The sequence below is a fragment of the Onthophagus taurus genome, chromosome 11 (assembly GCF_036711975.1).
Source record: "Onthophagus taurus isolate NC chromosome 11, IU_Otau_3.0, whole genome shotgun sequence".
NCBI lineage: Eukaryota > Metazoa > Arthropoda > Insecta > Coleoptera > Scarabaeidae > Onthophagus > Onthophagus taurus.
The window spans coordinates 1,703,691-1,727,555 of NC_091976.1; the positions used below are offsets into that span (position 1 = coordinate 1,703,691).

General features: G+C 33.7%; 1 protein-coding gene across 1 annotated transcript in view; it reads left to right on the forward strand.

The window, feature by feature from the left end:
- The window catches only part of LOC111419990 (meiotic 41), a 39,674-nt gene that overhangs the window by 10,054 nt on the left and 5,755 nt on the right, over positions 1-23,865 (forward strand). Inside the window, exons 4-8 of the mRNA XM_071200583.1 lie at positions 138-1,379; positions 10,983-12,172; positions 19,299-19,719; positions 19,774-20,088; positions 20,140-22,311. Of these exons, the coding sequence (XP_071056684.1) occupies positions 138-1,379; positions 10,983-12,172; positions 19,299-19,719; positions 19,774-20,088; positions 20,140-22,311 (5,340 nt within the window). The remainder of the gene's footprint in view (positions 1-137; positions 1,380-10,982; positions 12,173-19,298; positions 19,720-19,773; positions 20,089-20,139; positions 22,312-23,865) is intronic.

Sequence of the window (23,865 nt, forward strand, 5' to 3'; positions counted from 1 at the left end):
TTTTGATCATAGAATACGCTGATGCAGTTTTGTACAATCGTTGCGGGACACCCTGTATATTCAAACATTATTTTCATTAAAATTGGACTTACGTCCCTTAATAATCATATTTATACCCCGATATAATTTTTTTTTAGTTATACAACAACATAAATGATATAATTCTATTCACAAAATCATATCAATTCATCCCAAAAATTTTAACACGATTAACAACAATTCCATCAAATTCAAGAGAATTTTTATCCTCATTAATATGTTTTTGTTATGGAAAAGTGATAAAAATTACATCCATAAAGGAAAAGGAAACTTTTATTACAACGCAGTACATTTGTCTTGATTGCAATGACAACAATTATAAACAAGATGATAATAATTATAATAACTCAAAAGTAATGGAAGATATTAAAAAATCAAAATATAAAAATGAATCATTTTTAATTTCGTTCGATAACAAACTCAAAATCGAAACAAATGTTAATCAAGAAATCGTACAAGTCTTAATGAAAAAAATCAGTTTAAAATCGAACGATTTAAAATTATCGTTTTTGGTATCGTTACCTTCATTACATCGACATTTACAAGAATTTAATGAAAAAAAATATGTTGAAATATGGATTGAAAATGTTAAATACAAAGACGATTTGATTTTAAAAATATATCCTTTGAGTGTTTATGGAGCTTTAAAAGCTATACAAGAAAGCAAATTAACTCCGAAAGAAACAAAATCAGAAATAATCACTTTTGTTATCGATGAATTATATAAATATATGTTGGCTTCAATGCCCAACGATAAAAATTATATGCAAAATCCGATTTTAACAACAATCTATAAATTAATCGACTTAAAAATAAAACCAATCACTTCAAAGATGATAAAAATTCTTCTATATTACATAGCAATCCCGCTTTCGTGTTATCCAGAGATAGCACAATGTTATTTCCTCGATTTGGCTGAAAGTCAACAAACGAAACCTCGCTTATTATACGGGAAATTTCGCAGAGAAATTTGTGAAATGATCGCTGATTTATGTGCGATTAATCAACAATTGGCGATTTACACAATTATGGAATCCTTAGAGAATGTTCCGATGGTTTTAGGATATTCGAGTACTAAAGATTTTTTAAGAACGGAAAGTACTTATTTAATTCCCTTTTTTGTTTCACTAATTGTTTTAATGCCTGGCGTTAAAACTTTAATACACGAAATTTCAACGTTAATTAATACGGATTTAAATGAATTGTTGGCGAATAATTACGGAGGGATCTTTTTGCAAATCTTTTTAAATAAAGACGAAGATACTTTTAAACAATGTATGCGTTATGTTGAACAAACAACGAGATTAAGTGGACCTATTTTAAGAAAAAGAAATTTTAGGGTAAGTGATTCATTTATTTATATTATTTAATTTAGGGTCAATATCTTTTTAATATAAGTTATTGTATGCGTTAATCAAAAAATTATATGCATTATTGTAAAACTCCGAAAACCAAAAAAGATTTTATGCGTAATAAAACATAATTTCATAACATTTCTGACTTGTACCGTTCTAAATTGGTATTAGCCAAATTTATGCGAAATATCACCACAATTAAGCGGCTATAGGTATTTTAGAGACGTGTTCATCCAGCGCACGCGACTGATCTTTATAAAATGTAAATTAGAATAAAAACAATACTTATTCTGGTTCTTCTATTTATTGTCTAACCGGTTTCGGCTTACGCCATCATCAGAGACTTTGAATGACATCTCATTTATGTGTCCGTAACATAAGTGCCGTCATTCTGAGTGTAATTCTGTTAATTTATATTTTTAAACATTTTTAACTTTTAACGTGTTTTTTAATTTGTTTATATATTATAACTTTTAACGTGTATTTTCTAATAAGCCATATACACTGTTGGAAATAATTCAGGAGCACACGCTGTATAATCTGAACGTGTGAGTCTAGCGCAATAAAATTTGGTATGGAAGTAGTACTAAAGTAGTGTAACTTACTCTCACATGGAGAGCGGCACAACTCTGCTGGGAGGAGAAAAATCAATAATAATAATGTATTATGTTAATAACCCAGAGGGCATACATTCGTCACAATCGAAATAGAAATACAACATAAAAACATATATAAGAAAGAATAAATTACTAAATACATTACATTACGCTAAACTCCTGATAAAATAATCGGTGTCCGGTAGCGACAAAGGCACAGTCGTAATACATCATAAAAATATCAATCGAAGGACTGTATATCGTTTAAGAAATCATCTATGGAGTAATACGCCTTCCCTACTAAAACATTTTTAATTTTGGTTACAAAAGCTTTATAAGGTAAGCTTCTATAACCACAATGCAAGACATTGAAGAACTTCACTCCATAGTAATTATATGCGTTTCTCGACCTCTCCAGTCGCAGTGCCTCCGGTCGAATGTCATTCCTCCCCCTAGTGCCATAATTGTGAACATCACTATTTTTCCTGTGCTGACTATGATGTAAAAAAGTGAGCTTTAAACATTCCAAAATATATAATGAAGGAAGTGTTAATATTTTTAATTTGATTAAAGAAGGCCTACAGTCATCAGTATAGTTCAAGTTAGCAACATTTAATAGCGAGAGTATCCGCCGTGAGCTTCGCGTACCATCGCTACACGACGTGGCATGGAGTCTATAAGTCGCTGTATTGTAGCAAGAGGGATGGAAAACCATGCCACCTCAACTCGCCTCCAAAGCTCCTCAACGTTAGCCGAGGGGGCCGGATAACGTAGAAGTCTCCGACCAGTCATGTCCCAAACATGTTCGATTGGATTCAGATCCGGAAAACGAGCTGGCCTAGCAAGCATTCGTATACGGTGCTCTTCCACAAAGGTCTGTACAATACGCCCGATGTGCGTTCGGACGTTGTCGTGCATGTATAGCAGACTTGGGCGCCGCCGAACGTAGGGAAGCACTACGGACCGTAGCACCTCATCTACGTATCGTTGACCCGTCATGCGACGAACTAAAATTCGCGCATCACCGGTGCTCAATTCGAATCTTGATTCGTCGGAAAACAAAATGTCCCTCTACTCGGCAACCCACTAATGCCTAGCGTTGACCCACTCGTGACGTATGCTGCGGTGCTCGGGTGTTACTGGAATCCGCTGTATCGCACGACGCGCGCGCAGTCTACTATTTACCAAACGCCGCCATACAGTTCGCGTAGTGAGTGCGCCTTCCCCTGCCGGTGGTCAAACAGCTCCAAGTTGCCTTGAGGACGCACACGACGCTAAAGCGCTGAGCACAAGAGTGCGATCCTCGTGTGCTGGGGTCGCGCAGGGCCATCCCGGCCGCGGCTGTAGGTATCTATGTCCTACCTCAGACCATTCTCGTCTCGTTATGCCCGTTGCACTGCCGATAATGACCGCTCGAGACAACGCGCAATTTGACGGAACGATACACCCTCAATGTGCATACCCACAAACATTTCTCGCCCAAACTCGCTTAAGTAACGCGATCGCCCATCCATTGCGCACAGAGTACAATAACAATGTGGTCCATCACACCACACTAAAAACGATCGGTATTTTCCATCCACTTCGGTCTCCATAGCGACGAAATGTTCCACTTGGAAGGGCGGCTCAGTCAACAATGCCGCGACGGAACAACTCGAAACTCGCTGAATAAACTCGTCCACAGTAATGCTTTGTGCTCCGCAAATATTATGGATTTATCTTCACGCGTTCAGATTATATAGGATGTGCTCGTGAATTATTTCCAACAGTGTATATTTATTTATTTACAATTTATGGGTACGGAGACAAGACAACCCTAAAGATCTGTACCACAAAAAAATTTACAATAAAAAAGAAAACGTGTAACAAAGAAAAAGGAACAATACAAAAACAATGCCAAATAATAATAATAACGGCGAAATTAAACATTATAAAAAGACTAAACGAACAAAATGCTGAACTAACAAAACGTAGGAGGCAATTCGCTGACAGCATTAAAAAGTAAGCGCCTAAATGTAAAAAATGAGTGCTGAAACAAATCGATTTCAAGCTTGTCAGTCTAGCGAGCCATTCGCAACATAGGAGAGTTCCGGAAAGCATTGGTGCGCGGAATAAGCGTACAGAACAAGAAATTAAAGCATATATTGTATAAAACCTTGTAGAAGAATAATACGTCGTTACACAGGCGACGCTGTCGAAGAGGCATTAACCAAAAAGATCGGCAAGACGAATGATAATTAATATGGAGCTAAAGGGGGTGGGCGGCAGAAGGCGATCGGAACTGGGGAGCAAGTTCATCAGGACAGACTGGTCGGAAGAAGAGGTAGCATTCTACAGGGGAAACCTCCACACTTGGCAACAGAAGGTAGTCCGGGAGGCAACACTGAAAAGGAAGTGTGTATGTAGGGGGGGCAGAGAGGGTAGGAACGACTGGTATGATGGCGAGTGCAAGAGGGCGAAGAGGGAGGCAGTGGAGACGGGAGGAGATAGCGGATAGGGAAGCCAGGCGAGAATACACAGAGTTATGCAGTAGAAAGAAAACAGAACTGAGGGAGAAGGAGGCGGCAGAGATTAGAGGGATAACAAGGGAAGGGGAGGTCTGGAGGTATCTGATAAAGATAAAGAAGGGTAGGGCGGGGATCACCAGCGAAATACACATGATAGAATGGAAGAGTTACTTTATGGGATTATAGGGAGGGGTTGAAACGAGGTTGGGTGGCGAGGTGGGAGATGGGGGAGAGGAGATAGCAGAAGAGGAGATGGAAGCAGTGCTTAGGGGATTGAAGAAGGGAAAGGCGCCAGGTGAAGATGGCATCCATAACGAGGCATGGTTGGAAGCATCAAGGCTGGTAAGAGTGAAGTTGTTGGAGGGGATGAATAGCGTATGGAGAGGTGGTGGGATTCCGGAGGGATGGAAAGTGGGGGTAATTTGCCCAGTATATAAAAAGGGTAATAAGGGAATTGTAGATAGCTATAGGGGAATTAACCTACTAGACTCGGTATACACGAAGATACTGTTGGGAAGACTAGAGGAGGATATGGAGTTGGTGGGAATTTTGCCGAATGGTCAGGCAGGCTTTCGGAAGGGAAGGGGACCAATCGACAACGTGTATGTGCTGAAGCATCTGGCAGATAGAGAGCTGGATAAGAAGGGAGGGAAATTGTACGCCCTGTTTATAGATCTGAAGGCGGCTTTTGATAAGGTGGATAGGAGGAAGTTGTGGGCGGAGATGGGGAGGAGGGGGATCACGGAACACCTAATAGCGAGAGTGAAGGAAATATACATGGAGACTAGGGCTCGCAAAATGCCCCTGCGGGCATTTTGCGTGGGGCAAGTGTGACACAACAGATAAAAACAACTGGCTCAATTTATCAGTTAGTCTAATGGTATTCTACTTTAAAAACATTAATTGACTACTATCCATCTATGCTGTAACACCATTTAATTGTTCAAATATATGTGGGTCACTCTTGCCCCTAATTCACACTTGCCCCAGTGTACCTTACTTCAAATTTGCTTGACATGATAAAAATAGCAGTAGTCATCAGTAACTATGGTAACCAATTATTTTAATCAGTTTCTAAAGTGTTAAAAACTGATTTAAACCGTTTATAATGATTTAATCCTAGTGGTCGTATTAGAGACCTGAACAGTTGGCACTTTGTAACTTTTGACAGGCCCTCCGATCTTAAATGCGTAATCAGACCATAATACACCCTATTTATCAGGTGCATGCTCGATGGCAGTGATGTCCATAACGTCGATCGCGAAGCCATTTTGAGTCGATCGAAAACAAAATCCTGAATCTGAAATATCTATATCTGAGCCTCAGAGCCAAGAAAGGAAGGTTAGTTTTAAAATGTAAAAAAAGATTTTAAACCCTTCGGTTGATCTTGGCAAGACATTTATATAAAAAGTCGATCTTTGTCAAAAATTAGTGGACACCACTGCTCTATGGTCATTAATGAGACCAAATACGCGAAGAGTTGCACACGTTCAAAGCTTTTTTGTTTTGCATCTGTCGTATTGTTTTTACTTGGTTTACCTTTTTCTTACTCTGGTTTACCACAAGAGGTATCTTGTGATCCCTGTTATGTTAACTTGTATGAACAGGATACATGATATAGAGGGTCACCCTGTCGTAGACCCTTATTTATTTCCAATAATTGCGTTGTTTTATCTGTATTCTAATCACACACTCCACCTTGAGCATTATACCATTGCTATGTATAGATATACTATAATGATACTATCATAGGTGCTATTTCCTTGTCGTTTCCAGTACCTGCCTAAGGACGAATATTTGGTCAGTGGTTGATTTTTGACAGAAACCGTACTGATTGTTGCTTATCACCTGTTCAGCGTATCAATTCATTCACATATAAGCTGGATAGTAGTTTGTATGCAGAGTTCAGGAGCATGATAGTTATGTAATTAACACATTGAAGATAGTCGCCCTTTTTATGTATCGGTACTATAATTCCTAGATTCCATGCTAGAGGAAGTAGCTTTCTTTGCCAGTTGCCGTAAGGCAGCCCTGATTCGAATACCCTAATTCAGTGGTATTCAAACATTTTGGCTGCATGACCCCAAATGGTACACAGAGGTGACATGCTGACCCAAACTTAAAATAATTTAATTCTAGTTGTTCCAAAAATTGGGAGAGGTATTATTATATCAATATATTATGCTATATTTTGCTATAGTTCATTTGTTTTCTATTATACCTGTGAAATTGTTGTAAAGTTGGCAAAATTAACAGGGAGTTTTGTTTTATCATATTTTGAAATAGATATGTAACACTGACATTTGAGTTTTCGTTATTCAAAAAGAAAAGGTGCATAAAAAATGTTGTGGGGTGTTTATTTGCCATATATTTACCTAAAAAAGGTGTTTTGTTCTATTTAATTACCTTGTAGTACGTTTTTACAATAAATATGTATTTCGTTAAAATCGTATTAATCTAAAAATTTATTAGTGTTTTAACCTTGACTATTTAGTCACTGAAAATGTTACTAAAAATCAGGAAAACAACATAAATTTTATAAGGGTCTTAGATAATACCAACAGAAATCCTAAAAAATTTACATTGACAAGTATTATAGAAAAAAAAACGAACTATATATACATAGCAAATATATTATGTTAAAACAAGTACCTACAATAAACAGAATATCAACTCTGCAGTTAACAAATATTAGGTTCAAAATCAACATTAACGATTTATAACTATTAAAATTATAATATGGCGTACACGTAGGAACTTCATCAAAAATCAATACAAAAGAAAAATATTTAATGAGATCTGTGAGCCTGTTTCTTATTTACAAGTGCTGATATATCTGGCTCTATTTTGCTCAATTTGAGTCTTAAAGGTGGCTCTATTGCTATTTTGTTTCGGTATTTCGATTTTAGGTAGAGAAATTGGGAAAATCCCAACTCGCACATATAAGATGACGCAAATGGTAATAATACCTTCAGAGCTTCATCAGACAGTTCTGGATATTCATTTCGAACTTTAAGCCAAAAATTGCTCAATTTAAGTTCTTTGAAAATTAATTTTAATTCTCCATCAGATGATAACTCAATTAGTTTTTCACTAAAATGAAATGACACATTTTTGGGTAATTTACATTGAAAGGGATTTCGAATCCAGTCAAAGTTAGAAAAATCTTCCGGAAAATAAGTACCTAATTGACATTTTAAATCTGTCAAGTGAGATGTTATATCTTTAACAATCGATTGAATAACTTTGAACTTGTTTTCTATAACAAAACATTCTAATGTTGGAAATGCTGCAAAATTATTCTCCTTGCAGTATGAGCACCACAAATCTATTTTTTTTGTAAACGCTTTAATTTTATCATTGGCCACTCATTATCATTCAACTCGTTTAATTTGAGAAAAATGTCACTTAAGTAAGCTAACCTACATAGCCATTCTTCATCGGTTAAAAAGTTTGTAAATTTTTTGTCTTTATCATTATCATTTAAAAACACAAACACTTCTTCTTTAAGTTCAAATAGTCTCGTTAGAACCCTACCCCTCGAAAGCCAACGAACCTCTGTATGTAAAAGAAGATGCTGATGCTCACTACCCATTTCTTTGCATATGTGCGCAAAAATCCTTGAGTTCAGAGGACGCGCCTTTATAAAATTTATTATTTTAACTCCAGTATCTAAGACAGACATTAAGTTCGGTGGCATGTTTTTCGATACAAGCACTTCTCTATGAATCATACAGTGAACCCATGTTACATTGGGTGAAACTTCTTCGATTCGGGCTAGAAGTCCACTGTGTTTTCCAACCATGGCACGAGCTCCATCACTGCACACACCCACACAATTTTCCCAAGAAATATTGTTTCCCGTGATGTAAGAGTTTACCGATTTAAAAATTTCTTCACCCGTAGTTTTTTGTAGTTCCTTGCAAAAAAGAAAGTCGTCAACTAATTTCATTTTTGTATTCATATTTTGCTAATTTGTTTTAGTTGTGCAGCATTTTGGCAATCTGTAGATTCATCCAATTGAAGACTAAAAAATTTACTTTTTTGAATTCTCATTATAATTTCGTTTCCCACATTTTCTGCCATTTCAAATATTCTGCGGCTAACTGTTGTATCCGAGTGGTATTTGAGATATTTGTTGCATTTCCTTTTCGCCAAACATAATGGCTGCTATATCTTGGGCTGCTGGAGCAATTAAGTCTCCAGCAATTGTGTACGGTTTGCCAGATTTTGCTATACGATAGATCACTCAATATGAAGCCTCCAATGCTTTTTTGTTAACGTCGATAAAAGTAGTCATAAAATTTTGTTTACATTTCAAATTTCTGAAAAAATTCAACGGGTTTACGTATGGGTGTTTCGTGTGTAGGTGTCTCTGCAGTTTATTTGGTTTCAGTGACTCGTTTGACAGCACTGTCAGACACATTACACATCTAGCCCTTGGTTCATCATCTTCAGTACATACGAAACCATATTTTATAAACTCATCATCGAACTTACGAACCCGTTTGTTTGCTTTTACTTCTTTATTTGTCGACGCTGAGGAAACAGAAGCTTCAGCACGTATTTGGTCCGTGTTTCCGTGTCTTCTCCATATTTGTTTCTCCATTGTCTGTTTTATCAACTATTTTACCAGTTTTTAGCCACTTATCCATGATTTTGTAATTTGTATGTTAAGTTGTCCGTTTATTACAAGTACTAATTGTAAGTTAAACACGAAATTTTATTGCTAAATAACAACTACACTCGCAAATGCACCACGCTGAACTTGTTTGCCAAGTCATGTGATTCCCCGAAAACGAATTACTGCCGGCCCAAAGTAGATTGGCCTGTGAAGGTCAGATGCGCAGTGGCAAACGGTTGAACCGTCTCACTCCCACTTCGGCGCAGTAGTGACCTTCACAGGCCAATCTACTTTGGGTCGGCTGTACGCGACGTCGTTCCATATACAGGGTGCGAGAAGTCAGTTAACCGATATTAATAAAAAAATATGAAATTGCATTAAAATGTTTGTACTTATTAAATGAATAAAAAGGATTAAATTTGACTAAATTTACAATAAATTACTGATTATTAATTAATTATCTATAAATTATTAATAGCAGTTAACTGACTTTTCCCACACCGTATATAGTTCGTTCAAAATTTTGTTGATTTTAAAATTACAGTAATTTATCAAAAATTTAAAATGAAATTATACGTTTTAGAAACTAATATTTTTTCCCAAATAAGTTGGAAATGATGAAATTTATTTGGAATTATTTCATCTACCTTGCGACCCCGAAAAAACTTTTCGCGACCCCATTTTGGGTCGCGACCCATAGTTTGAATACCACTGCCCTAATTCATATTCCAAGAAATCAAAGTCCTTAAACTCCGAATTTTGCCGTTGCGTCATCTCTTCTAGATCTACCGCTAAGATCATTATTAGCTCTCGACATTTTTTCGATGCTTGAGGCAATACTCGATTGTCGGTGCAAGATCACCTTCCTTGGTTAGTTCAGCGTTTATTCCGTCCGGTCCCGGAACTTTGCTGTTTGTCATTTTCTTTATTGCCATTACTACTTCGTTGGGTGGTTATGTTTCCCTTCAGTCCGTTTGATCTAGTGGGATTACTCTCGTCCTCCTTGTCATCTACAAGATTTCAGCCACTGTGGCATTATCTTGTTCCGACCAAGGACAGTAGAATCTAACAGGACTGCTACATCCATTGTTGTGACAACCTGCCCGCAAACTACGTCACACCATTTTCCACGCCCTGCTGGTGTTATGGTCTATGTGTTTGCTGTGTATTTTTAGAGGTTATATCCTAGACGTATTCATATTATTTTTGAAGTTTTATGTTTTTAGACGTATTAATGTCTATCATATAACCTCTAAAAACACAGACAGTTACCAGGCGTGGCAAATAGTGTGACGTAGAGTGCGGGCAACCAACCCGTAGTGGACTACAAATATACAATGGATGTAGCAGTCCTGTTAGATTCTACGGTCCTTGGTTCCGACAAAATATTTCCTTTTCATCCTTACACATTATTATTTTTAGTTTAAATTTCCTTCGGCTACTATTTATTTTCTGGTAGAATTTTCTGCTTTCTGATTGGCTCCTGAGAATCTTCATTTCCTGAATTTCTTATTCAAGCAGTCCCTCTTCTTCCTTCTATGCGTTCACTATTTTATTTACCGAAATGACTATACTCATTTTCTGTTTTTTTGATCCTGCGTTGTTGCATTTTCCTATTGGTTCACATTCTTCGTCAAACCTTGCTGTTCCGACTTTCTTTGGATTCTCTCTCCCTAAGGACTCTTCTGCCGCTTCTAGTACAAACTGTAGCCTAAGATAAAATGGTTTGCGGGCGAGGATGCTGTGATGATAGGCAGCCAATATTACACAGGTCACGTGGGTTACAATAATTGTGTATATAATTTTTTGATTTCAATTTCAACACATCAGCGATATATTTTTAATAACTTTATTTTTTTAGACCATCTTAAATGAACTCCTACTAAATTTTTACGATAAAAAAGAACGCGTACTCCACGCATTACTTTTATTAATGAAAGAAGACACGGATGGTCAAAAATTAACAATTTCCCAAATTCCAGACTATCTTCAACCCAGATTCTTGGGTGTTCTTCAATATTTCGACACCAAATTGTTTAGCAATAAACAAGTCCTATTAAGTTTACCAAAAATTTTTGAATTAATGGGTCCAAAACGTATCGTACCATTTAGATTAAAAATTATTGCCATGTTACGTACGGCTTTAAGCTTAAATTACGGTGATTATCCCGCGTTAAGTTGTAACGTTTGGGATAGTTTTATAAGAAGTTGCGAAGTAGAATCGTTGGGTACTCAATTAGCAACAATTTTCGTTTCGTTAATCCCATTAAATGATACTTATCCAAAAATAAATGAGATATTTCGATATTTAATTATTGAAAATGAAGAGTTATTAAAAGGGTATATTTCCGATTTATTTTTTGCATTGGATTATGATATCGACGAAGAAATAAAATTTGTTATTAAAAAATATTCCAAGATATTAGAAAGTAATGATTTTGAAGATCAAATGAAGGTTTTTATGAAATATTTAACTCACGAAACTGATGAAGTCAAAGTACACGCTTTGAAGTATTTAAAAAAAATCATCGAAGAAAATCGGCAAAAATTGGATAACATGATTTTGGGCTATAACGGAATCAAACCGCATATTGTCGAATTACTTGACGCTTTAATGTCTCTAAGTCGTGAAAAAGAAGTTTCAGTTAAATTAGCTTGTAGTGAGTGTATCGGCGAACTTGGAGCTATCGAACCCAGTCATTTACCCAGAAAATATACCCAAGCCGAATCGTTTATATTTTACATAACCGAAGATGCGTTTATTTTTAATTCGTTAAACGAATTAATAAGAACTTTGCAATCCGAAAAAAATACAACCGTTATGGATAGGTTCGCTTTAGCGATACAAGAGATTTTAAAAATATGCGAAATATCACCAAATCCGTCTAGTTCGAAACATTCATTGTGGAACAAATTTCCAGCATCCCATCAAGAATTAATCGCCCCATTTTTGTCTTCAAAATATACAATGGGACAAATGTCAGACCCCGTTAATGTATCTCCGATTTATGGATCAAAATTAGGAGCAAATCTTCAATCATGGATATTTAAGTAAGTGTTTTATTTTATTATTAAAACTTAAAATCAGTCAAAAATTAATATAACAATGTTTCAAGCTTTAGTAACACTTTTAATAATATGTGTAAATAAAAGAACATTTTAAAAATGTTTAAAATAATGTAATGCATTTAATTCTTCCATAAACTGGCTTAGCTTGGTGTTCTTTAAGAGCCATAACACGGTTTTATAAATTATTTTAGTTTTTGCTTTCAAATACGACGAAAAACACATACATCTATAAATCAATTAAGGTTGGAACAGGTTTAATGTTCTTGATGCTGTTAGAATGATAGAGAAATTGTGGAATTAAGTTTCTTCAAAAACATTAAATTGAGGTTGGAAAAAAATTTGCCTAAACTTTACTGAATCACCTGAAACAACAAATTTATGATGTGTCCACCCAGCGTTGCCAACCTATGTCGACCAAATGTCAGAATGACTATCTTATGAGTTACACACGGGAGGTTGTATTTTGAAAAAATCGCGTACATCTGAAGACCCTTACAAAGTTACCTTGTTGAATGTATGATTAAGATTATTGTTTTTCGGGATCGAACCTATTGGCAAGTTGTTAATGGTAGCAGTTTAGAATCGGAGGATGTTACGAAAAACTTTTAAAATAACAGTTGTAGTAAATTTTATTCTTAACAATATTGCTCTCTTACACTTTTGCTCTTAGATGGGTCAATATCAAACAAAATACAAAAATATGAAAATTTGTTTCTTTTTCAAGTTATTAAAGATAACGCTTAGAAATCGGAGCGTGTTACAAAAAAACTTTTTCAATAAAAGTTGTAGCAAATTTTATTATTAAGAAATTGCTCTCTTGCACTTTTGCTCTTAGATGCGTCAATATCGAGATAGATACAAAATATGAAAATTTTATGAATTTGTTGCTTTTTCAAATTATTAAAGGTAACAGTTGAGAATAAGAAAACTTTTATATCAAAAATTGTAGCAAATTTTATTGTTAACAATATTACTTTCTTGCACTTTTGCTCTTAGATAAGTCTATATCGAGATAGATACGAAAATAGGAAAATTTTATGAATTTGTTGCTCTTTCAAGTTATTAAAGGTAACAATTGAGAATCGGAGCTTGCTATAACAAAATTTTTATAACAAAAATTGTACCACATTTTATTGTTAAAAATATTGCTCTCTTGCACTTTTGCTTTTAGATACGTCAATATCGAGATATATACAAAAACATGAAAATTTGATGAATTTGTTGCTTTTTCAAGTTATTAAAGGTAACACTTGAGAATCGGAGCTTGCTATAAGAAAACTTTTATATTAAAAATTGTAGCAAATTTTATTGTTAACAATATTGCTCTCTTGCACTTTTGCTCTTAGATAAGTCTATATCGAGATAGATACGAAAATATGAAAATTTTATCCATTTGTTGCTCTTTCAAGTTATTAAAGGTAACACTTGAGAATTGGAGCTTGCAATAACAAAACTTTTATAACAAAAATTGTAGCACATTTTATTGTTAAAGATATTGCTCTCTTGCACTTTTGCTCTTAGATACGTCAATATCGAGATAGATACAAAAACATGAAAATTTGATGAATTTGTTGCTTTTTCAAGTTATTAAAGGTAACACTTGAGAATCGGAGCTTGCTATAAGAAAACTTTTATATCAAAAATTGTAGCAAATTTTATTGTTAACAATATTGCTCTCTTGCACTTTTGCTCTTAGATAAGTCTATATCGAGATAGATACGAAAATATTGAATATTTTATGAATTTGTTGCTCTTTCAAGTTATTAAAGGTAACACTTGAGAATCGGAGCTTGCTATAACAAAACTTTTATAACAAAAATTGTAGCACATTTTATTGTTAAAAATACTGCTCTCTTGCACTTTTGCTCTTAGATACGTCAATATCGAGATAGATACAAAAACATGAAAATTTGATGAATTTGTTGCTTTTTCAAGTTATTAAAGGTAACAATTGAGAATCGGAGCTTGCTATAACAAAACTTTTATAACAAAAATTGTAGCACATTTTATTGTTAAAAATATTGCTCTCTTGCACTTTTGCTCTTAGATAAGTCTATATCGAGATAGATACGAAAATATGAAAATTTTATGAATTTGTTGCTCTTTCAAGTTATTAAAGGTAATACTTGAAAAACGGAGCTTGCTATAAGAAAACTTTTATAACAAAAATTGTAGCACATTTTATTGTTAAAGATATTGCTCTCTTGCACTTTTGCTCTTAGATAAGTCTATATCGAGATAGATACGAAAATATGAAAATTTTATGAATTTGTTGCTCTTTCAAGTTATTAAAGGTAATACTTGAGAAACGGAGCTTGCTATAAGAAAACTTTTATAACAAAAATTGTAGCACATTTTATTGTTAAAGATATTGCTCTCTTGCACTTTTGCTCTTAGATACGTCAATATCGAGATAGATACGAAAATATGAAAATTTGATGAATTTGTTGCTTTTTCAAGTTATTAAAGGTAATACTTGAGAAACGGAGCTTGCTATAAGAAAACTTTTATATCAAAAATTGTAGCAAATTTTATTGTTAAAAATATTGCTCTCTTTCACTTTTGCTCTTAGATACGTCAATATCGAGATAGATACAAAAACATGCAAATTTGATGAATTTGTTGCTTTTTCAAGTTATTAAAGGTAATACTTGAGAATCGGAGCTTGCTATAAGAAAACTTTTATATCAAAAATTGTAGCAAATTTTATTGTTAACAATATTGCTCTCTTGCACTTTTGCTCTTAGATAAGTCTATATCGAGATAGATACGAAAATAGGAAAATTTTATGAATTTGTTGCTCTTTCAAGTTATTAAAGGTAACAATTGAGAATCGGAGCTTGCTATAACAAAACTTTTATAACAAAAATTGTAGCACATTTTATTGTTAAAAATATTGCTCTCTTGCACTTTTGCTCTTAGATAAGTCTATATCGAGATACATACGAAAATATGAAAATTTTATGAATTTGTTGCTCTTTCAAGTTATTAAAGGTAATACTTGAGAAACGGAGCTTGCTATAAGAAAACTTTTATAACAAAAATTGTAGCACATTTTATTGTTAAAGATATTGCTCTCTTGCACTTTTGCTCTTAGATACGTCAATATCGAGATAGATACGAAAATATGAAAATTTGATGAATTTGTTGCTTTTTCAAGTTATTAAAGGTAATACTTGAGAAACGGAGCTTGCTATAAGAAAACTTTTATATCAAAAATTGTAGCAAATTTTATTGTTAACAATATTGCTCTCTTGCACTTTTGCTCTTAGATACGTCAATATCGAGATAGATACAAAAACATGAAAATTTGATGAATTTGTTGCTTTTTTAAGATATTAAAGGTAATACTTGAGAAACGGAGCTTGCTATAAGAAAACTTTTATATCAAAAATTGTAGCAAATTTTATTGTTAACAATATTGCTCTCTTGCACTTTTGCTCTTAGATAAGTCTATATCGAGATAGATACGAAAATAGGAAAATTTTATGAATTTGTTGCTCTTTCAAGTTATTAAAGGTAACAATTGAGAATCGGAGCTTGCTATAACAAAACTTTTATAACAAAAATTGTAGCACATTTTATTGTTAAAAATATTGCTCTCTTGCACTTTTGCTCTTAGATACGTCAATATCGAGATAGATACAAAAACATGAAAATTTGATGAATTTGTTGCTTTTTCAAGTTATTAAAGGTAATACTTGAGAAACGGAGCTTGCTATAACAAAACTTTTATAACAAAAATTGTAGCACATTTTATTGTTAAAAATATTGCTCTCTTGCACTTTTGCTCTTAGATAAGTCTATATCGAGATAGATACGAAAATATGAAAATTTTATGAATTTGTTGCTCTTTCAAGTTATTAAAGGTAATACTTGAAAAACGGAGCTTGCTATAAGAAAACTTTTATAACAAAAATTGTAGCACATTTTATTGTTAAAGATATTGCTCTCTTGCACTTTTGCTCTTAGATACGTCAATATCGAGATAGATACGAAAATATGAAAATTTGATGAATTTGTTGCTTTTTCAAGTTATTAAAGGTAATACTTGAGAAACGGAGCTTGCTATAAGAAAACTTTTATATCAAAAATTGTAGCAAATTTTATTGTTAAAAATATTGCTCTCTTTCACTTTTGCTCTTAGATACGTCAATATCGAGATAGATACAAAAACATGCAAATTTGATGAATTTGTTGCTTTTTCAAGTTATTAAAGGTAATACTTGAGAATCGGAGCTTGCTATAAGAAAACTTTTATATCAAAAATTGTAGCAAATTTTATTGTTAACAATATTGCTCTCTTGCACTTTTGCTCTTAGATAAGTCTATATCGAGATAGATACGAAAATAGGAAAATTTTATGAATTTGTTGCTCTTTCAAGTTATTAAAGGTAACAATTGAGAATCGGAGCTTGCTATAACAAAACTTTTATAACAAAAATTGTAGCACATTTTATTGTTAAAAATATTGCTCTCTTGCACTTTTGCTCTTAGATAAGTCTATATCGAGATAGATACGAAAATATGAAAATTTTATGAATTTGTTGCTCTTTCAAGTTATTAAAGGTAATACTTGAGAAACGGAGCTTGCTATAAGAAAACTTTTATAACAAAAATTGTAGCACATTTTATTGTTAAAGATATTGCTCTCTTGCACTTTTGCTCTTAGATACGTCAATATCGAGATAGATACGAAAATATGAAAATTTGATGAATTTGTTGCTTTTTCAAGTTATTAAAGGTAATACTTGAGAAACGGAGCTTGCTATAAGAAAACTTTTATATCAAAAATTGTAGCAAATTTTATTGTTAACAATATTGCTCTCTTGCACTTTTGCTCTTAGATACGTCAATATCGAGATAGATACAAAAACATGAAAATTTGATGAATTTGTTGCTTTTTCAAGATATTAAAGGTAATACTTGAGAAACGGAGCTTGCTATAAGAAAACTTTTATATCAAAAATTGTAGCAAATTTTATTGTTAACAATATTGCTCTCTTGCACTTTTGCTCTTAGATAAGTGTATATCGAGATAGATACGAAAATATGAAAATTTTATGAATTTGTTGCTCTTTCAAGTTATTAAAGGTAACACTTGAGAATCGGAGCTTGCTATAACAAAATTTTTATAACAAAAATTGTACCACATTTTATTGTTAAAAATATTGCTCTCTTTCACTTTTGCTTTTAGATACGTAAATATCGAGATAGATACAAAAACATGCAAATTTGATGAATTTGTTGCTTTTTCAAGTTATTAAAGGTAATACTTGAGAATCGGAGCTTGCTATAAGAAAACTTTTATATCAAAAATTGTAGCAAATTTTATTGTTAACAATATTGCTCTCTTGCACTTTTGCTCTTAGATAAGTCTATATCGAGATAGATACGAAAATAGGAAAATTTTATAAATTTGTTGCTCTTTCAAGTTATTAAAGGTAACAATTGAGAATCGGAGCTTGCTATAACAAAACTTTTATAACAAAAATTGTAGCACATTTTATTGTTAAAAATATTGCTCTCTTGCACTTTTGCTCTTAGATACGTCAATATCGAGATAGATACAAAAACATGAAAATTTGATGAATTTGTTGCTTTTTCAAGTTATTAAAGGTAATACTTGAGAATCGGAGCTTGCTATAAGAAAACTTTTATATCAAAAATTGTAGCAAATTTTATTGTTAACAATATTGCTCTCTTGCACTTTTGCTCTTAGATAAGTCTATATCGAGATAGATACGAAAATAGGAAAATTTTATGAATTTGTTGCTCTTTCAAGTTATTAAAGGTAACAATTGAGAATCGGAGCTTGCTATAACAAAACTTTTATAACAAAAATTGTAGCACATTTTATTGTTAAAAATATTGCTCTCTTGCACTTTTGCTCTTAGATACGTCAATATCGAGATAGATACAAAAACATGAAAATTTGATGAATTTGTTGCTTTTTCAAGTTATTAAAGGTAATACTTGAGAATCGGAGCTTGCTATAAGAAAACTTTTATATCAAAAATTGTAGCAAATTTTATTGTTAACAATATTGCTCTCTTGCACTTTTGCTCTTAGATAAGTCTATATCGAGATAGATACGAAAATAGGAAAATTTTATGAATTTGTTGCTCTTTCAAGTTATTAAAGGTAACAATTGAGAATCGGAGCTTGCTATAACAAAACTTTTATAACAAAAATTGTAGCACATTTTATTGTTAAAAATATTGCTCTCTTGCACTTTTGCTCTTAGATACGTCAATATCGAGATAGATACCAAAACATGAAAATTTTATGAATTTGTTGCTTTTTCAAATTATTAAAGGTAACACTTGGGAATCGGAGCATACTAAAAGAAATCTTTTAGCACAAAAGTTGTAGCACATTTTATTGTTAACAATATTGCTCTCTTGCACTTTTGTTCTTAGATGCATCAATATCTATTTTGACAATATTATATTTTGAACCATTTTCAAATTAGGCAGAGGGTTTACTTATGACGTGTACTGTATATACCAACGATCTGCCAACGTTGCTCGAGCGACATTGCCATATCAATGGTATATACTTTTGTGCAATCAGTAGGGTATTCTCATAAAGTACAATTTTTGTCGCAATTATATTGATTTGAAGTACAATGTGTTTCATAATACTTTGTTAAAATTTTGAAAATTGGTAGATTAAGTGATATATCGGTAGATTTACCGATAAATTGGTAGGGTTGGCAACGCGGTGTCCACCTGAAACATAAAGAAGGCAGATAAATCCTGATACAGTAGGATCCAGTATTTGTGGTGTCTTCCCTCTATTTGTGTTTCTTCTTTCTTCATATTCATTTTGTCACATATCCTTTCTGATCGCTGAAATAAGGCTTGGATCACTGACCTCTTCTGTGATCTCATTTTTTTTTCGTAGTGATCAAAATATCCATAAAGGTAAGTGTTTTGCAGCTTACGTTTCCATGCTAAATTTAATGAAGGAGTTTTGCGAGTTCAGGTTGGGTTCTCTGTTTTTTTTTTTTCTTAAATTTGATTTTGGTGGCTTCGCTGATTTATTAAATGTTGTGCTAATAATGTATTAATTTATTTTTTAATCATTTTATTTATATTTTTAGTTGGAGTGTCAGTATGATAATGACAATAAATCCCGATAAACGACCACTTTTACAAGTTTGCCTACCCAGCATAAAGCAGGACGAAAAATTACAAATGCATTTTTTACCCCATATTTTACTTCATTCTTTATTAGACGGCAAGCAAAAGATAAGAAAAAAATGGCACGAAGAATTTTTTGCCGTCATCAACTCCATGAACGAACACAAACGCATCTCGGACGATTTATCCAATCTCCGACCATTAAGAATGTCCATCGAGTCCATCTCAAAATCTTCAACGGTCGTTTCGCAAAAAATCAATCAAAATCGATGTATCAAAGTGATATTTGTACTATTAGACTTTTTAGATCGATGGATTAGGGAATTTGAGTGGCAAAACGGCGCTTCTAGTAGAAATGATGAGAATTATCAATGTATTAAGGTTAATAAAATTGTGTTTGTAACTTCTTGTTTATTTTATTGATTATTATTTTAGTCTTGGATATCGGGTTTTTGTAAATTGGAATTAGCCCGTTGTAGTTTTCAAACTGGGGAGTATTCGAGAGCTTTAATTTATTTGGAGGATTATATATCGAAAAATCAAGACAAGTTTCAACATCATTACTCGTTTTTGTCGTATATTTACGCGCAATTAAACGAACCGGACGCTGTTAATGGAGTCGCCGCTTTAAGACATACCGAACCGACTTTGGAGGAAAGAATCTTAGATTTAGAAGTTTCTGGGAAACTTTCCGACGCGGCTGCTTGTTATGAAAGAATTCCTTTTCCCTATAAATTTTATCAATTAAAGGTTAAAATTAATACAAATTTATTTCCTTTTTGCATATTTTACATTTTTTAGGGTTTAACTCAATGTTATCTTCGCTTAGATAACGTAACAACCGCTTTGAACTTCGTTAAAGGCGCAATGGAATCTCAACCGGAATATTCATACAAATTTCTCGAATTACAAGCCGAGCCGTTATGGCGATTAAATCGGTGGGATGATTTAGATGAGTTAGTTAAAAAGCCCGAATTAGAAATAAACGAAAGTTGGGGTGTTAACATCGGAAAAGTTTTATTAAAAATGTCGAAAAGCGATCGAGGAGGTTTTAAAGAAATTTTAAGTAATCTCCGATTACACCAAGTTGATTTATTAGGGGCAACCAGCTTAGAAGAGGGTGCTTATCAACAAGGTTACACCTCAATCGTTAATCTTCACGCATTAAACGAATTAGAAGTGATGGAAAAAATGATTTATTCGCTTTTAGTGAAACCAAACGATCACCAATTCGTTGAAAGAATTGTTTCGAAAACATCAACAGATTTAGAATTGCGATTAAAAGTGGTTCAAGAATCGATTAAAATCATTGAACCAATTTTGTGTTTAAGAAGGGTGGCTTTAAATCAAGCCAAAGAATTAATTAAAGAGAAAATCCCTAAAGCGTCGATGCTAATTGATGGGATTCTTGGGGAAAGTTGGTTAAGAAGTGCGCGAGTTGCGCGAAATGCGGGAATTTATCAACAAGCTTATACCTATTTGTTAAAAGCGGAAGAATTCGCCCCCGAAAGATTATTTATCGAAAAAGCCGAGTTGTATTGGTTAAAAAAAGAACACGAACACGCTTTGAATACTTTAAGAAGAGGAATTGATAAAATGATGCCTCTAAACGATGACAAAAACAAACTAAAAATTTGCGCCGAAGCTAAATTATTAATAGCCGAGTATAACGATAAAATATCAAACGTTGATCGCGAAATAAATATAAGCCATTACAAAGAAGCTTTGGAATTAAATAAAGAACGCGAACAAAGCTATGTGTGTTTAGCTCAATATTACGACAAAATTTATCACTCATTTAGCGATGAAGTTAAAGATGATCGCGCAAGCGATATTCAAATCCACATGATTAATTGTTACAGCAAATCAATGCTATACGGAACTAACTTTATACACCAATCAATGTCTCGGATGCTTAGTATTTGGTTCGATTACGGAACGAGACTTTTCGATCTAAAAACTATTGATTTGCGCGAAGATCGTAAACAAAACCTTTTAAGAATGACCAAATTAATCGATACGGCATTAGAACGTTTACCATCTTATATGTTCTTAACGGCTTTTTCGCAATTAATTTCAAGGATTTGTCACCCACAAAGAGAAGTTTACATCGAATTAAAAAGCATCATAATTAAATTAATATTGCAATATCCCCAACAAACCCTTTGGATGATGATGCCAAGTATTAAATCGAGCGATGCGGCTCGATCTAAACGTTGCGCGGAAATTTTGGGGGATTCCCGCTTGTCGAATGCGAGCATTAAAAAATTAATAACCGATTTTACCAAGTTAGCGGAAAAATTAATCGAATTATGTAACAAAGAAATCGCGGAAAATGCAAAAACCGCGAGTATTAATGTGTTGTTAAGATCGTTACCTAGATTATTAGCCCGCGAAGATTTTAGTGAAATCATGATCCCAACGCAAAAATTTCGAAAACTCGTTTTACCCAATCCCGATTTAAATAGCCACCGACATAATCCATTTCCGAATTATTACGCCCACATAGTCGGTATCGAAGATGAGATTGTAATCTTAAACAGTATGCAGCGGCCGAGAAAAATCGTTTTTCGCGGATCCGATGGAAAAAGATACGTTCAAATGTTAAAACCGAAAGATGATTTACGAAAAGATTTTCGTTTCATGGAATTTAATGACATCGTTAATCAATTATTATCGAGAGATCCCGAATCGCGACACAGAAGACTTAATATAAGACTTTATTCGGTTTCTCCGCTAAATGAGGAATGCGGTTTGATCGAGTGGATTCATGATTTAGTTGGGTTAAGGGTGGTTTTATGCGCTATTTATAAACAAAAAGGGACTTATATGACGGGGTATGAATTAAAAAAAACTTGTTGTAAAATCTCGGATCCTTTAGCTAAAAAAAGAGAGGTTTTTTTAAATAAATTACTTCCAAATCATCCACCAGTTTTAGGAGAATGGTTTCGAAAAACTTTTCCTGATGTACAAGTAATTACTACATATACCTTAATATACAGTGTGTTAATTAATTATCGTACCCGACGTCATCATTGCAACTATGCAACCAACATCGCCTATTAAATACCAACACCACAGAATAACCAGAAATGACACGTTGATTCGACCAAGAATGTTCTAGGTCTAGTTTTAATTGTTTTGCACCGCTAGACCAAGAACTAGAATTATTCGGGTTTAGCCATCTTAAGAGACGTACGGCTAAACCCAAATGTTTCTAATTTTAGGTCTAATGTTGGTTCTAGTGATAGTGCAAGTGTAAAACTAGAACTAACACTATACCTAGAACTAGAATCATTCGGGTTTAGCCGTCTTTCAAGACGTGCGGCTAAACCCAAATGATTCTAATTCTAGGTATAGTTTTAGTGATAGTGTTGGTGTAAAACTAGAACTAACCCTAGAACTAAAAAGTTTCGGGTTTAGCCGTGACGACGCACGTTCTACGTGTTAGTTCTAGTTTTAATTGTTATGCAGCGCTAGACCAAGAAGTAGAATTATGATAGTGTTAGTTCTAGTTTTACACTAGCACTGTTGCTATGTAGAAACTAACACTATACCTAGAACTAGAATCATTCGGGTTTAGCCGTCTTAAGAGACGTACGGCTAAACCCAAGTGATTCTAGTTCTAGGTATAGTGTTAGTTTTAGTGATAGCGTTAGTGTAAAACTAGTGTTTAGGTCTGCCGGGTTTGGCCGTACGTCTCTTAAGACGGCTAAACCCGAATGATTCTAGTTCTAGGTATAGTGTTAGTTCTAGTTTTACATTTGCACTGTCACTAGAACTAACATTACGGCTAAACCCAAATGTTTCTAGTGCTAAGTCTAATGTTAGTTCTAATGACAGTGCAAGTGTAAAACTAGAACTAACACTAGACCTAGAATTAGAAAAATTCGGGTTCAGCCGTTCGTCCGAGGACGCACGGCTAAACACGAAACTTGTTATGCAGCGCTAGACCAAGAACTAGAATTATTCGGGTTTAGCCGTCTTTAGAGACGTGCGGTGATTCTAGTTCTAGGTATAGTGTTAGTTCTAGTTTTACACTAGCACTGTTACTATGTAGAACTAACACTATACCTAGAACTAGAATCATTCGGGTTTAGCCGTCATTAGAGACGTGCGGCTAAACCCAAGTGATTCTAGTTCTAGGTATAGTTTTAGTGATAGTGTTAGTGTAAAACTAGTGTTTTAGGTCTGTCGGTATTCTGTATTTTTCTAAGATAAGTTACACCTTTAGCTACCAGACAGCATGAAAATTTCTAAAACCGATAAAATGTCGCTTAGTCAAGTGATGTATAACACGGTCCAATTAAAAGTTCCACTCGTTTCATTGTAACATTAACGACAAAAATATCATCTACATTAAAAGATTCCGAAAATGTCCTCGCTATCTATTTGGACTACATTGATACTGCTGGGCCGTTTATCTCTAGTGTGCCTAATAAAGATGTTTTTTTCATGTTCAGGATAATTGAAAAGTTATCAGAAAAGTTATGCTATAGAGGAAAACGTAACTATAGATGAAATTCC